The following is a 14,656-nucleotide window of genomic DNA, read 5'->3' as shown; positions in this document are numbered from 1 at the left end:
TTCCTGCCCGGACGTTCCGATGTAAGCAAATAAGTAAAAATTGAAATCACGCGATAGTTAATGCAATCTCATGGTTTCAGTGATGGGATTGGGTAACAGGGGAGTGCTTATGATGCTAGGCACACACTCCAGCCCTTTTGGAAAGCTGCAGAGGCTTCAGGATAGCTACGACATTTCATGCTATCCTTAGGGTGCTAAAGCCCAGCGTAAATAAAACGGCATGAAACTTCCTAACGGTGGGAAGGGGCTAAACTGCCTATTGCAGATTGTCTGCTAGTACCTAAGATGGTGGTGACTTGATTAACCCCTTCACTGCCGGAAATATTAGAAGTGTGGTGCGCTGCACACCTGCAACTAGCGGCATTCTAATTACCAAAAAACAATGGCAGAGCCATATATGTCTGCTTTTTCTGAACAAAGGGAATCCCAGAGCTTTTACAATAAGTTGCGCTATGATTGCACAAGCAGTATGTAAATGATTTTAGTGAGGAAACCCAAAGTTTGTGAAAAAGTTAACATTTTTTTTTTTATTGCATTTGGCAGTGAAATGGTGGCATGAAATATACCAGAATGGGCATAGATCAATACCTTTGGATGTCAACTTAAAAAAAATATTTAGTTTTGACTGGTAAAAAAAAGACTATTTCTATTTAAATGGAGTGATAGCAAAAATGCTAAAAATGTTCCGTTATTTTGGGCAATTTCTTCTCTTAAATTCACGGTAGCAAAAGGGTTACTTACAACCCGGTAGGCAAATGGGTCATTTTGAACACATTAAAATGGAGAAAATATTAAGTATACTGTCTCTAACATAAACCAAACACACTTTTTCAGTGACTAGTTTCTGTCTGCAGTGTAAACCTTGCATTGAAGTCAGTGCAACAAATAACCATAAATCACCATTGTTGTTACATTGTTTATATTAGAAGCACACGAAGAGTGCTCCTGCTATCATATATCGTGCACTGAGTGTAATTAAAACACTAATGTAAATAGCATTGCACGCCACCATAACCCAACTTTGTTTTTATTCGCTGATATGGAGTTCGTGTCACGTCATTCTGATGTCATTAATGAGTGACCCGGAAGTGATAGGCATGGTACTGGGGTAAAAGAAGATGACGGCGGTTGTGTTTCAGACCCGGATATAGGACCAGTGTGTGACACCTAGACACTTACGGTTAGTGTTTACCTGGGTGTTATATTATATGCTACCACTCACTTATGCCAGTAGCGAGAGTTAAACGGTGGATGCGTATAGAGTTAGACATAATAGCTTGAGTTAGAGAGAAAGTATTTATGCAAAACTGGGTCAGATATAAACGTCCAGGAGTTGTGTATCTAAGAGTGAGCAAGACACATAGATACGGCCCATGCTTGAATACAAAATGCGTGAAACCCATATACAACGTTCTATATGCTAATCCTGTAAATGTTATTTTCCTGCAAATTTCGATATTAAAGTGTCTGCAAATTGTTCCAGATAAATAATATGTTTTAATGTGCATTTTTAAATTATTAAAATGTATTTTCAGTGTCATGAAGATTTTGGTTGTGTGCAATGGTAAAAACGGACTTGTAACCCTAAATGTAAAGAGTGGGTGTTTGAAAGAATTTCTGTTGTTAACACTTTGTTTAAAGGTGACTGACTGTTTGCTCTGTTGCAGAGAGGAGCCTGTGTCACAGGGGCTGCCATGGATGACTTCAGCTCTATCAGCCTGCTTTCGCTGGCAATGCTGGTGGGATGTTACGTGGCAGGAATTATTCCGCTTGCTGTCAATTTTTCAGAGGTATTTTCACCTATGACATACAAGGATATTTCTTCATCAAAATTCACCTGCAATTTCTCTTTTATCTCTTTATTATGCAACAACTGATCATGCCATATATGTTTTAACTGGTGAGGATGAATGAGTGACGTTTATCTGACATATTAAACAATGAAGCTGCCTTGGACAATTTTATAGTTTTTCTCTCTTAAAGCAGGGCGTGACAAACCTAGGCGTCAGGGAGCCACTGGAATTTTAAAATTAGGCCCATGGTTGCCCTTAAGCGGTGCGTATTTACAGATCAGTGACATTACCTTTTTGACAAGCTGTATTGTGCAAAATATAGAGCAGGAGCTGTACCTTTTTTGAAGTTGCTGCATTGCTCTATATTATTCATTAGTTTTTTATATTTGTGTAATTTTTAAACTCAATAACAAAATAGTAAAAAAACAAAAAACCTCCTGCTTTTTGTTTTGCAAGTTATTCAAAGTGCAAGGTACAGCTGCCGAAAGTCAGCAATGTAACTGATATATAAATGCACACAACTTCTGTCACAGGGTGCAAGATGGGGACCTCCAGTATAAAGATGCAGAGCTTCTCCAACCAGCACTTGTAATAGGTTAAAATAAGAGACTATCTTTGAAAAGAGCTGCAGCAGGCATAGGAGGAAAAACAATAACATGGTGAGTAGTTACTATGCTGCTGTAGTTGGGGCCAGCTTAAGGTGAAATAGTTTGTGTGTGTTTAGAAGTGATTATGTTAAAGGCCAGTGTTTCCAATTTCTCCAGATATTGTGGCCTTTCCAGATCCTATAGTTCTTCCAGAATGGATTAATGATGTATATTCTATCCCTATGTTGAATCACCTGTTCCAGGATCCATATATTCTGCAGTTCTTTTGATTAGCTTTCCTTTTAAGAATTAAAACACAGGTCGGCAACCTACGGCCCACGTGCCACATAAGTCCCGCCATGGTAACTTTCAGGCCCCTTAGTGCCTGAAATAAGTTCATGGAGCCTTGGACATCCTAAATAAGAAATGCTCCACTTGTCAGTGCTTGTCTTATTTAGATACAAGGGACTGCATCTGTAAAGCGATGTGCAGCCCTTCCACCGGCATTATAGCCAATTCGATCATTGTAGGTAGCCTCACAGATTGCCAGACAACACACGCATGTTTCCTGTTTTCCCCCCTCACCCCTCCCTTCATGTCTGTGAGGGGTGCATGGTGAAGACAAGTAACCTGTGTGTGAATAAAGAAAAAAATTAAGAAAAGCCCTCCACTTCATTTTTTTTTTCTTTAAGCAGTTTAGTAGATATAGTGTTAATTGAGATATATATATAGATATAATTTCCTATTGGAGTGCACTCAATATATAGATTATTTTTTTCTGTTCAGTCAAGTCCAAAAAAATCTTTCATGATTCAAATAGGCCATGTAATTTTAAACAACTTTCCAATTTACTTTTATCACCCATTTGCTTTGTTCTGCAAGCTAACCCTAGGAGGTTAATATGCTAATTTATTAGACCTTCAAGGCCACCTCTAAGCTTAATGCATTTTGACCACTAGAGGGCATTAGTTCATGTGTTTCATATAGATAACATTGAGCTCTTGCACATGCATTTACAGAGGATTGAGCACTGATTGGCTAAAATGCAAGTCTGTCAAAAGGACTGAAATAAGGGGGCAGTCTGTAGATTCTTAGATACAAGGTAATTACAGAGGTAAAACATATTATTATAACTGTGTTAGTTATGCAAAACTAGAGAATGGCTAATTAAAGTGAATGTAAATTTTGATGCTAAAGTGCCCGTTTTGTAAAAATTAGATTAAAAACTGGCACTTTAATTCATAAAAATTTACATTTCACTTCTGTTGTGAAAAAAACTTACCTTTTAAAATTGACAGCAGCTCCAGCTTCCTCCACCCGTCGCAAAGCCTCTTCCTGGGTCTAAAATGAGGAATCTGGCTTTCTCCAATCACGGCATTGAATCAGACACTGATTCCCCCGGGGGGGGAAGCCGTGATTGGAGGATGACCCATCCATCATTTCTGACATCAGAAATGGCTTGCGATGACAGGAGGAAGCTGGAGCAGCTGTCAAGAGTAAAAGGTAAGTTTTTTTTTTTGTTTTTGTTTTTTTTTTTACAACAACAGGATGGAAATGTAAATTTTGATGAATTAAAGGGCCCCTGTTTTTAATCGAATTTTTAAAAACCGGGCACTTTAGCATCAAAATTTACATTCACTTTAAGGGATTATCTATCTTTTAAAACAACAAAAATTCTGTTGTTGACTGTCCCTTTTAAGCTTGGGAGGTCTATGTATCTTGCTGCATTAACGTTTTAGATTGTTTCAGTTTTAAAGCTAGTTGTCCAGTCACGTATAGCCAAGTTAATTGCCGATAATCGGGTGTGTGCAGAGTAATACTTTTCAATATTATTAAATTTTCTGTTATTTATAAAGATTACTTAAATTATGCAATACATTTGTGCTTTGGATAGCTTAATGTACTTCTATTTTATTATAACTTGTGCAACAAACATTGACTTAAATTTTAGCAGGGTGGTCAGTAAAGTCAGCTGGCCAGTGCACCCATGAAATAGGTCTTTGGGAGAACACTGTCATTTGTTCTTTTAGCATTTATGAACCATAGTTTCTACTACTCACCTTTATGGGTCTTTGTGTTTAAAGCCTTGGGCCTTGATTATAGCTCCCTGAGACAGAATCCATTAGTGATTGTGAGAGCTCTCTTCCTGGGACTATAAGAGCAAGGCTAAGGCTGCCTCTTAGAAGTACCACATTTCCTTTTTCATTAGTTGCTATACTGGGGCCATGGAGTCCTGTTCCCCATTAATTTTGGGATATGATTTATGCAGAAGATAAGTAGTTTTTTTAACAGACTTATTGTTCCCTCTCTCTCTGAATATTATTTAATATATGTCCTGTGACGATCAAGCAATCTGATGTTTGCACATGTTGTTTTAGCTATACCATCCCTCTGTTTTACTTTATTAGCTAGATATAAAAAATATATATTTGTAATTATCTTGTATATTACGGGCTTGTGACTTCTTAAATTAACAATATATGATTGGTTAATTCTTATGAGTTTGAAATATAATCTAGGCAGGGGCTGTTATTGTTTAAGGTTTATGTAATTCCTTATTAAAGACGGAGTCTACACTAAAATTGTTATTGTTTAAAAAAGATAGATAACGCCTTTACTACCCATTCCCCAGCTTTGCACAACAAACATTGTTATATTAATATACTTTATAACATTTAAACCTCTAAATTTCTGCCTTTCTAAGCCACTACAGACAGCCTCTTATCACGTTTTTTTTTTTTTTTTTTGCTTTTCACAACAGGGAACTGCTAGTTCATGTGTTCTATATAGATAACATTGTGTTCACCCTGTGGAGTTATTTAAGAGTTGGCACAACACAAAATGCAAGTCAGTAGATAATAAATAAAGTAATGTGACCAGGGGTCTGTCAGAAGATGCTTAGGTACAGGGTAATCACAGAAGTAAAAAGTATGTTAATATAACTGTGTTGGTTGTACAAAACTGGGGAGTGGGTAATAAAGGAATTATCTATCTTTTAAAACAATACACATTCTATTGTAGACTGCCTCTTTAAGTATCTTAAGATATAGGGCTAAAGCTTTTTAGAAAATATTTGTATTTACTACAGTCTGCAATAGGAATTTGTTCTTAACATTTTTACTTAAACCCAAGGCTTCAGGTAAACTACAGTTTGACAGCCCCTATGACCTACCATAAAATACAGAGGAGCATGAATCCTTATTTTGTAGAACGGGTATTTCCTCTTTTTAAGTGAGGTACTTCACATATGCGTCTGTTATAGGTATTGTTGTTAAAATGACAATTACCTACTTAATGTTTTCTATGGCAAAATAGTGGCTCCATAGGAGCTTCTTTACCCTGAAGATAGCATACTCCAGTCCAAACAAAATACTTTCATATGAAAGAGGGGATTACGTCTTTCAGTAGAGTGGTCTAATGGCCCTTTTGGTATCTGGTGATCTACAAAATGACTTAGGATGCCGCAAGCTCTAAAAGTGACCTTAGCATCCCCAATATATGTAGTAAAATGTCATTGCCCCTTTTTTTCAGAGAAGAGGATCCCCTCTTTGAATTGAGGGGTTCATACTCCGATGGCTATCAAATGATGTGATCACCTAATAGAAACATATGCTTATGGAAGTCTTGTAGCCTCTCTCCCCCTACAGTACATGGTATTGAGGCACTGTATCTAAAGCACTGCTACTTTTTCAAACAAGAGGTATTGAAAGCTTGCCAGCTCAGAGCTGACTAATAATAACTACGTCAAATACCTCATAGCATTGGTCCCAATTTTGGGGCATCTGGCAACTAAAAAAAAAATTATTTGATATATAATTTGAAAGGGGTCCGATTATTTATATCAACATAGTAGATGAGATTGAAAAAAGACAGAAGTCCATTTAAAAAAATGTAACCCATTGAACACAAGCAATCATATCCCTGAATTGTGTTTCTAGGTCAAATGTATCTAAACCATTTTTAAATGTATCTAAGGTGTATTTACTACCTCCTTAGGGTAATGAGTTACACAATTTGATTTCACATACCGTGAAAAAACATTTACATTGCTGGAGATTAAATCTCCTTTCCTCCAGCCTTAAATTGTGACCTTTATTATAAACCTGTTTCTTAGAATAAACAGAACTTCTGCTATCTCTGTATATAGGCCTTGAAAATTGTATTTAAAGTAATCATGTCACCTCTCAAGTGCCTATTTTCTAGAGAAAACGCACCCAATTTGGCTAACCTCTCCTCATAGCTTAAAGTGAATGTCAATTTTGATGCTAAAGTGCCCGGTTTTTAAAAATTCCATTAAACACAGGGGCACTTCAATTCATCAAAATTTACATTTCACTCCTGTTGTGAGAAAAAAAACTTACCTTTTAATCTTGACAGCCGGTCCAGCTTCCTCCACCCGTCACAAAGCCTTTTCCTGAGTCTAAAATGAGGAATCCGGCTTCCTCCAATCACAGCGTTGAATCAGACACTGATTCCCCCGGGGGGAAGCCGTAATTGAAGGATGGAACTATCCATAATTTCTGACGTCACAAATGGCTTGCAACGACCGGAGGAAGCTGGAGCTGCTGTCAAGATTAAAAGGTAAGTTGTTGTTTTTTTGTTTTGTTTTCTTTCATGTAATTAACAAGAGTCCATGAGCTAGTGACGTATGGGATATACATTCCTACCAGGAGGGGCAAAGTTTCCCAAACCTTAAAATGCCTATAAATACACCCCTCACCACACCCACAAATCAGTTTTACAAACTTTGCCTCCAAGGGAGGTGGTGAAGTAAGTTTGTGCTAGATTCTACGTTGATATGCGCTCCGCAGCAAGTTGGAGCCCGGTTTTCCTCTCAGCGTGCAGTGAATGTCAGAGGGATGTGAAGAGAGTATTGCCTATTGAATGCAGTGATCTCCTTCTACGGGGTCTATTTCATAAGGTTCTCTGTTATCGGTCGTAGAGATTCATCTCTTACCTCCCTTTTCAGATCGACGATATACTCTTATATTTACCATTTCCTCTACTGATTCTCGTTTCAGTACTGGTTTGGCTTTCTACAAACATGTAGATGAGTGTCCTGGGGTAAGTAAGTCTTATTTTCTGTGACACTCTAAGCTATGGTTGGGCACTTTATTTATAAAGTTCTAAATATATGTATTCAAACATTTATTTGCCTTGACTCAGAATGTTCAACTTTCCTTATTTCCAGACAGTCAGTTTCATATTTGGGATTATGCATTGAATTATCATATTTTTTCTTACCTCAAAAATTTGACTTTTTTCCCTGTGGGCTGTTAGGCTCGCGGGGGCTGAAAATGCTTCATTTTATTGCGTCATTCTTGGCGCGGACTTTTTTGGCGCAAAAATTCTTTTCCGTTTCCGGCGTCATACGTGTCGCCGGAAGTTGCGTCATTTTTTGACGTTATTTTGCGCCAAAAATGTCGGCGTTCCGGATGTGGCGTCATTTTTGGCGCCAAAAGCATTTAGGCGCCAAATAATGTGGGCGTCTTATTTGGCGCTAAAAAATATGGGCGTCGCTTTTGTCTCCACATTATTTCAGTCTCATTTTTCATTTGCTTCTGGTTGCTAGAAGCTTGATGTTTGGCATTTTTTCCCATTCCTGAAACTGTCTTATAAGGAATTTGATCTATTTTGCTTTATATGTTGTTTTTTCTCTTACATATTGCAAGATGTCTCACGTTGCATCTGAGCCAGAAGATACTACAGGAAAACCACTGCCTGCTGGATCTACCAAAGCTAAGTGTATCTGCTGTAAACTTTTGGTAGCTATTCCTCCAGCTGTTGTTTTTAATAATTGTCATGACAAACTTGTTAAAGCAGATAATATTTCCTTTAGTGATGTACCATTGCCTGTTGCAGTTCCCTCAACATCTAAGGTGCAGAATGTTCCTGATAACATAAGAGATTTTGTTTCTGAATCCATAAAGAAGGCTTTGTCTGTTATTTCTCCTTCTAGTAAACGTAAAAAGTCTTTTAAATCTTCTCTCTCTACAGATGAATTTTTAAATGAACACCATCATTCTGATTCTTTGGACTCTTCTGGTTCAGAGGATTCTATCTCAGAGATTGATGCTGATAAATCTTCATATTTATTTAAGATGGAATTTATTCGCTCTTTACTTAAAGAAGTACTAATTGCTTTAGAAATAGAGGATTCTAGTCCTCTTGATACTAATTCTATACGTTTGGATAAGGTTTTTAAAGCTCCTGCGGTTATTCCAGAAGTCTTTCCTGTTCCTAATGCTATTTCTGCAGTAATTTCCAAGGAATGGGATAAATTGGGTAATTCATTTACTCCTTCTAAACGTTTTAAGCAATTATATCCTGTTCCGCCTGACAGGTTAGAATTTTGGGACAAAATCCCTAAAGTTGATGGGGCTATTTCTACCCTTGCTAAACGTACTACCATTCCTACGTCAGATGGTACCTCGTTTAAGGATCCTTTAGATAGAAAAATTGAATCTTTTCTAAGAAAAGCTTATCTATGTTCAGGTAATCTTCTTAGACCTGCTATATCATTGGCTGATGTTGCTGCAGCTTCAACTTTTTGGTTGGAAACTCTAGCGCAACAAGTAACAAATCGTGATTCTCATGATATTATTATTCTTCTCCAGCATGCTAATAATTTCATCTGTGATGCCATTTTTGATATTATTAGAGTTGATGTTAGGTTTATGTCTCTGGCTATCTTAGCCAGAAGAGCTTTATGGCTTAAGACCTGGAATGCTGATATGGCTTCTAAATCAACTCTACTTTCCATTTCTTTCCAGGGAAACAAATTATTTGGTTCTCAGTTGGATTCTATTATTTCAACTGTTACTGGTGGGAAAGGAACTTTTTTACCACAGGATAAAAAGTCTAAAGGTAAAAACAGGGCTAACAATCGTTTTCGTTCCTTTCGTTTCAACAAAGAACAAAAGCCTGATCCTTCGTCCTCAGGAGCAGTTTCAGTTTGGAAACCATCTCCAGTCTGGAATAAATCCAAGCCTGCTAGAAAGGCAAAGCCTGCTTCTAAGTTCACATGAAGGTACGGCCCTCATTCCAGTTCAGCTGGTAGGGGGCAGGTTACGTTTTTTCAAAGAAATTTGGATCAATTCTGTTCACAATCTTTGGATTCAGAACATTGTTTCAGAAGGGTACAGAATTGGTTTCAAGATGAGACCTCCTGCAAAGAGATTTTTTCTTTCCCATGTCCCAGTAAATCCAGTGAAAGCTCAAGCATTTCTGAATTGTGTTTCAGATCTAGAGTTGGCTGGAGTAATTATGCCAGTTCCAGTTCCGGAACAGGGGATGGGGTTTTATTCAAATCTCTTCATTGTACCAAAGAAGGAGAATTCCTTCAGACCAGTTCTGGATCTAAAATTATTGAATCGTTATGTAAGGATACCAACGTTCAAGATGGTAACTGTAAGGACTATATTGCCTTTTGTTCAGCAAGGGAATTATATGTCCACAATAGATTTACAGGATGCATATCTGCATATTCCGATTCATCCAGATCATTATCAGTTCCTGAGATTCTCTTTTCTAGACAAGCATTACCAATTTGTGGCTCTACCGTTTGGCCTTGCTACAGCTCCAAGAATTTTCACAAAGATTCTCGGTGCCCTTCTGTCTGTAATCAGAGAACAGGGTATTGTGGTATTTCCTTATTTGGACGATATCTTGGTATTTGCTCAGTCTTTACATTTAGCAGAGTCTCATACGAATCGACTTGTGTTGTTTCTTCAAGATCATGGTTGGAGGATCAATTTACCAAAAAGTTCTTTGATTCCTCAAACAAGGGTAACCTTTCTGGGTTTCCAGATAGATTCAGTGTCCATGACTCTGTCTTTAACAGACAAGAGACGTCTAAAATTGATTACAGCTTGTCGAAACCTTCAGTCGCAATCATTCCCTTCGGTAGCCTTATGCATGGAAATTCTAGGTCTTATGACTGCTGCATCGGACGCGATCCCCTTTGCTCATTTTCACATGCGACCTCTTCAGCTCTGTATGCTGAACCAATGGTGCAGGGATTACACGAAGATATATCAATTAATATCTTTAAAACCGATTGTTCGACACTCTCTAACGTGGTGGACAGATCACCTTCGTTTAATTCAGGGGGCTTCTTTTGTTCTTCCGACCTGGACTGTAATTTCAACAGATGCAAGTCTCACAGGTTGGGGAGCTGTGTGGGGATCTCTGACGGCACAAGGAGTTTGGGAATCTCAGGAGGTGAGATTACCGATCAATATCTTGGAACTCCGTGCAGTTTTCAGAGCTCTTCAGTTTTGGCCTCTTCTGAAGAGAGAATCGTTCATTTGTTTTCAGACAGACAATGTCACAACTGTGGCATACATCAATCATCAAGGAGGGACTCACAGTCCTCTGGCTATGAAAGAAGTATCTCGAATTTTGGTTTGGGCGGAATCCAGCTCCTGTCTAATCTCTGCGGTTCATATCCCAGGTGTAGACAATTGGGAAGCGGATTATCTCAGTCGCCAAACGTTGCATCCGGGCGAATGGTCTCTTCACCCAGAGGTATTTCTTCAGATTGTTCAAATGTGGGGGCTCCCAGAGATAGATCTGATGGCCTCTCATCTAAACAAGAAACTTCCCAGGTATCTGTCCAGATCCCGGGATCCTCAGGCGGAGGCAGTGGATGCATTATCACTTCCTTGGAAGTATCATCCTGCCTATATCTTTCCGCCTCTAGTTCTTCTTCCAAGAGTAATCTCCAAGATTCTGAGGGAATGCTCGTTTGTTCTGCTAATAGCTCCGGCATGGCCTCACAGGTTTTGGTATGCGGATCTTGTCCGGATGGCATCTTGCCAACCATGGACTCTTCCGTTAAGACCAGACCTTCTGTCACAAGGTCCTTTTTTCCATCCGGATCTGAAATCCTTAAATTTAAAGGTATGGAGATTGAACGCTTGATTCTTGGTCAAAGAGGTTTCTCTGACTCCGTGATTAATACTATGTTACAGGCTCGTAAATCTGTATCTCGAGAGATATATTATAGAGTCTGGAAGACTTATATTTCTTGGTGTCTTTCTCATCATTTTTCTTGGCATTCTTTTAGAATACCGAGAATTTTACAGTTTCTTCAGGATGGTTTAGATAAGGGTTTGTCCGCAAGTTCTTTGAAAGGACAAATCTCCGCTCTTTCTGTTCTTTTTCACAGAAAGATTGCTATTCTTCCTGATATTCATTGTTTTGTACAAGCTTTGGTTCGTATAAAACCTGTCATTAAGTCAATTTCTCCTCCTTGGAGTTTGAATTTGGTTCTGGGAGCTCTTCAAGCTCCTCCGTTTGAACCTATGCATTCATTGGACATTAAATTACTTTCTTGGAAAGTTTTGTTCCTTTTGGCCATCTCTTCTGCTAGAAGAGTTTCTGAATTATCTGCTCTTTCTTGTGAGTCTCCTTTTCTGATTTTTCATCAGGATAAGGCGGTGTTGCGAACTTCTTTTGAATTTTTACCTAAAGTTGTGAATTCCAACAACATTAGTAGAGAAATTGTGGTTCCTTCATTATGTCCTAATCCTAAGAATTCTAAGGAGAAATCGTTGCATTCTTTGGATGTTGTTAGAGCTTTGAAATATTATGTTGAAGCTACGAAATCTTTCCGTAAGACTTCTAGTCTATTTGTTATCTTTTCCGGTTCTAGGAAAGGCCAGAAAGCTTCTGCCATTTCTTTGGCATCTTGGTTGAAATCTTTAATTCATCTTGCCTATGTTGAGTCGGGTAAAATTCCGCCTCAGAGAATTACAGCTCATTCTACTAGGTCAGTATCTACTTCCTGGGCGTTTAGGAATGAAGCTTCGGTTGACCAGATCTGCAAAGCAGCAACTTGGTCCTCTTTGCATACTTTTACTAAATTCTACCATTTTGATGTATTTTCTTCTTCTGAAGCAGTTTTTGGTAGAAAAGTTCTTCAGGCAGCGGTTTCAGTTTGAATCTTCTGCTTATGTTTTTTGTTAAACTTTATTTTGGGTGTGGATTATTTTCAGCAGGAATTGGCTGTCTTTATTTTATCCCTCCCTCTCTAGTGACTCTTGTGTGGAAAGATCCACATCTTGGGTAGTCATTATCCCATACGTCACTAGCTCATGGACTCTTGTTAATTACATGAAAGAAAACATAATTTATGTAAGAACTTACCTGATAAATTCATTTCTTTCATATTAACAAGAGTCCATGAGGCCCACCCTTTTTTGTGGTGGTTATGATTTTTTTGTATAAAGCACAATTATTCCAATTCCTTATTTTATATGCTTCGCACTTTTTTTCTTATCACCCCACTTCTTGGCTATTCGTTAAACTGATTTGTGGGTGTGGTGAGGGGTGTATTTATAGGCATTTTAAGGTTTGGGAAACTTTGCCCCTCCTGGTAGGAATGTATATCCCATACGTCACTAGCTCATGGACTCTTGTTAATATGAAAGAAATGAATTTATCAGGTAAGTTCTTACATAAATTATGTTTTTTTTGTTTTGTTTTTTTTCCACAACAGGAGTGAAATGTAAATTTTGATGAATTAAAGTGCCCCTGTTTTTAATCGAATTTTTGAAAACTGGGCTCTTCAGCATCAAAATTGACATTCACTTTAAAGGGATAGTGAAGTCCAAATTACACTTCCATGATACAGATAGGACATGTAATTTTAAACAACTTTCTAATTTACTTTTACCATCAAATTTGCTTTGTTCTCTTGGTATTCTTAGTTGAAAGCTAATCATAGGTAGACTCAAATGCTAATTTCTAAGCTCTTGAAGGGCGCCTCTTATCTGAATGCATTTGACAGTTTTTCACAGCTTGAGGGTGTTAGTTCGTAGATAGCATTGTGCTCATGCATGTGGCTGGAGTTATTTAAGAGTCGGCACTGATCTGAGATAAGGAGGCAGTCTGCAGGGGCTTAGATCTAAGGTAATCACAGAGGTAAAAAGTACATTAATATAACAGTGTTGGTTATGCAAAACTGGGGAAGGGTAAATAAAAGGATAATCTATCTTTTTAAACAATAACATTTTTTGGTGTTTACTATATCTTTAAATTCCAATTTCCCTTATTAGCTTTGTGGCCCTTCTCTGAACTTTTTCTAAATCTGCAATTTTTTTGAGACTGGTCCCCAGAACTGCATTCCACACTCAAGGTGAGGTCTTGCCAGGGATTTAGATAGTGACAGAATTTATGCTTTCCTTCCTTGCATGAATGCCTCTTTTAACCCTTTGGCTGCTAAGCCATTTCTCACCTGTGTGCTAAGCTGGTTTTGAGCTTTTTGTTGCAGTTCACGTTTAAACACTTTTAGAAGTAAAGTTTGTGTGAATACACTATACAAACTACATAATGGGTTTTTTTTTTCAGCAGACCTAGCAGATTCTAAATATACCATTATTTATGTGTAGGTTTTAAAAATAAAGTATAAAATATGAAAAAAGTGTATTTTTTTTACTCCACACAATAAAAATTAGTTTGTAATTTTATTTTCTAAACTCTATCATCAAAACCTGTGTTGCTAAATATTTGCAGTAGGGTAACCTGTCTAAAATAAACAGGAATTGAGAACATTTCACTGTGTTTTTCTACTGTTTTGTTGCTGATGTGCCAATTTGATCGACCTTAACAAAAAGCATCTTTAAATTTAATGTATTGTTACCAGCAATTAAACCGCTTGAGCTGCCTGGGAAGTTAAGATATGACAACAAAACTATATATTTTTATAAACTACACCCCAGCTGCATCAAATGAGGTCTTATTTGTATTTGTATCACATATCTGAAATGTGCAACAAATAAGCGAATATCACACTTGTAAAAAATTAAACAAAGCGACATGTTCGTTTTATATCTTACGCACTCCAAATTTGTGTTGGCAATACATGCAGCCCCTCATTTGATGCGCCAAGGGGTGTAGTTTCCAAAACTGTAAAACTGTGTACCTTTTGTATACTGTATCTTAAATTCACAGGTGGCTGCAGCTGTATAATTGTAGACATCACCCCTAAATGCCTGGTTGCCATATCTGCAGTTAAACAGCTCTAGCCACCTGGGAAGCTAAATTAGGGTATATAAAGTACCCATGTGTAGAAAGTACACCCCCTGACACATCAAATGAGGGGCTATATGTACTTTTAGCACAAAAGTGGAGTGTGCAAATATTCCTGGAATATGGTGCTTTGATTAGAAAATATTTTTTTCTAAGCAAAGTGACATGTTCATTTATGTCTTACGCACTACAAATTTGTACTAGCAATACATACAGCCCCTCATTTGATGCGCCAAGGGG

At 37.7% G+C, this 14,656-nt stretch overlaps 1 protein-coding gene across 2 annotated transcripts in view; it reads left to right on the top strand.

The window, feature by feature from the left end:
• The first annotated feature begins 1,059 nt into the window (after positions 1-1,059).
• Positions 1,060-14,656, top strand: part of SLC39A9 (solute carrier family 39 member 9) — a 67,075-nt gene continuing 53,478 nt past the window's right edge. The window contains exons 1-2 of one of the 2 annotated variants that reach the window (XM_053697986.1): positions 1,060-1,180; positions 1,668-1,790. In XM_053697986.1, coding sequence (XP_053553961.1) covers positions 1,695-1,790 — 96 coding nt within the window. In that variant the 5' untranslated portion in view covers positions 1,060-1,180; positions 1,668-1,694. Of the gene's footprint in view, positions 1,181-1,667; positions 1,791-2,166; positions 2,453-14,656 lie in introns of those variants that run through there. The other variant, XM_053697987.1, reaches the window with a different exon arrangement.

Source organism: Bombina bombina, chromosome 1 (genome assembly GCF_027579735.1).
Source record: "Bombina bombina isolate aBomBom1 chromosome 1, aBomBom1.pri, whole genome shotgun sequence".
NCBI classification, from domain to species: Eukaryota; Metazoa; Chordata; class Amphibia; order Anura; family Bombinatoridae; genus Bombina; species Bombina bombina.
The sequence above is the reverse complement of the archived record's forward strand: the minus strand, read 5'-3'. Positions and strand labels throughout refer to the sequence as shown.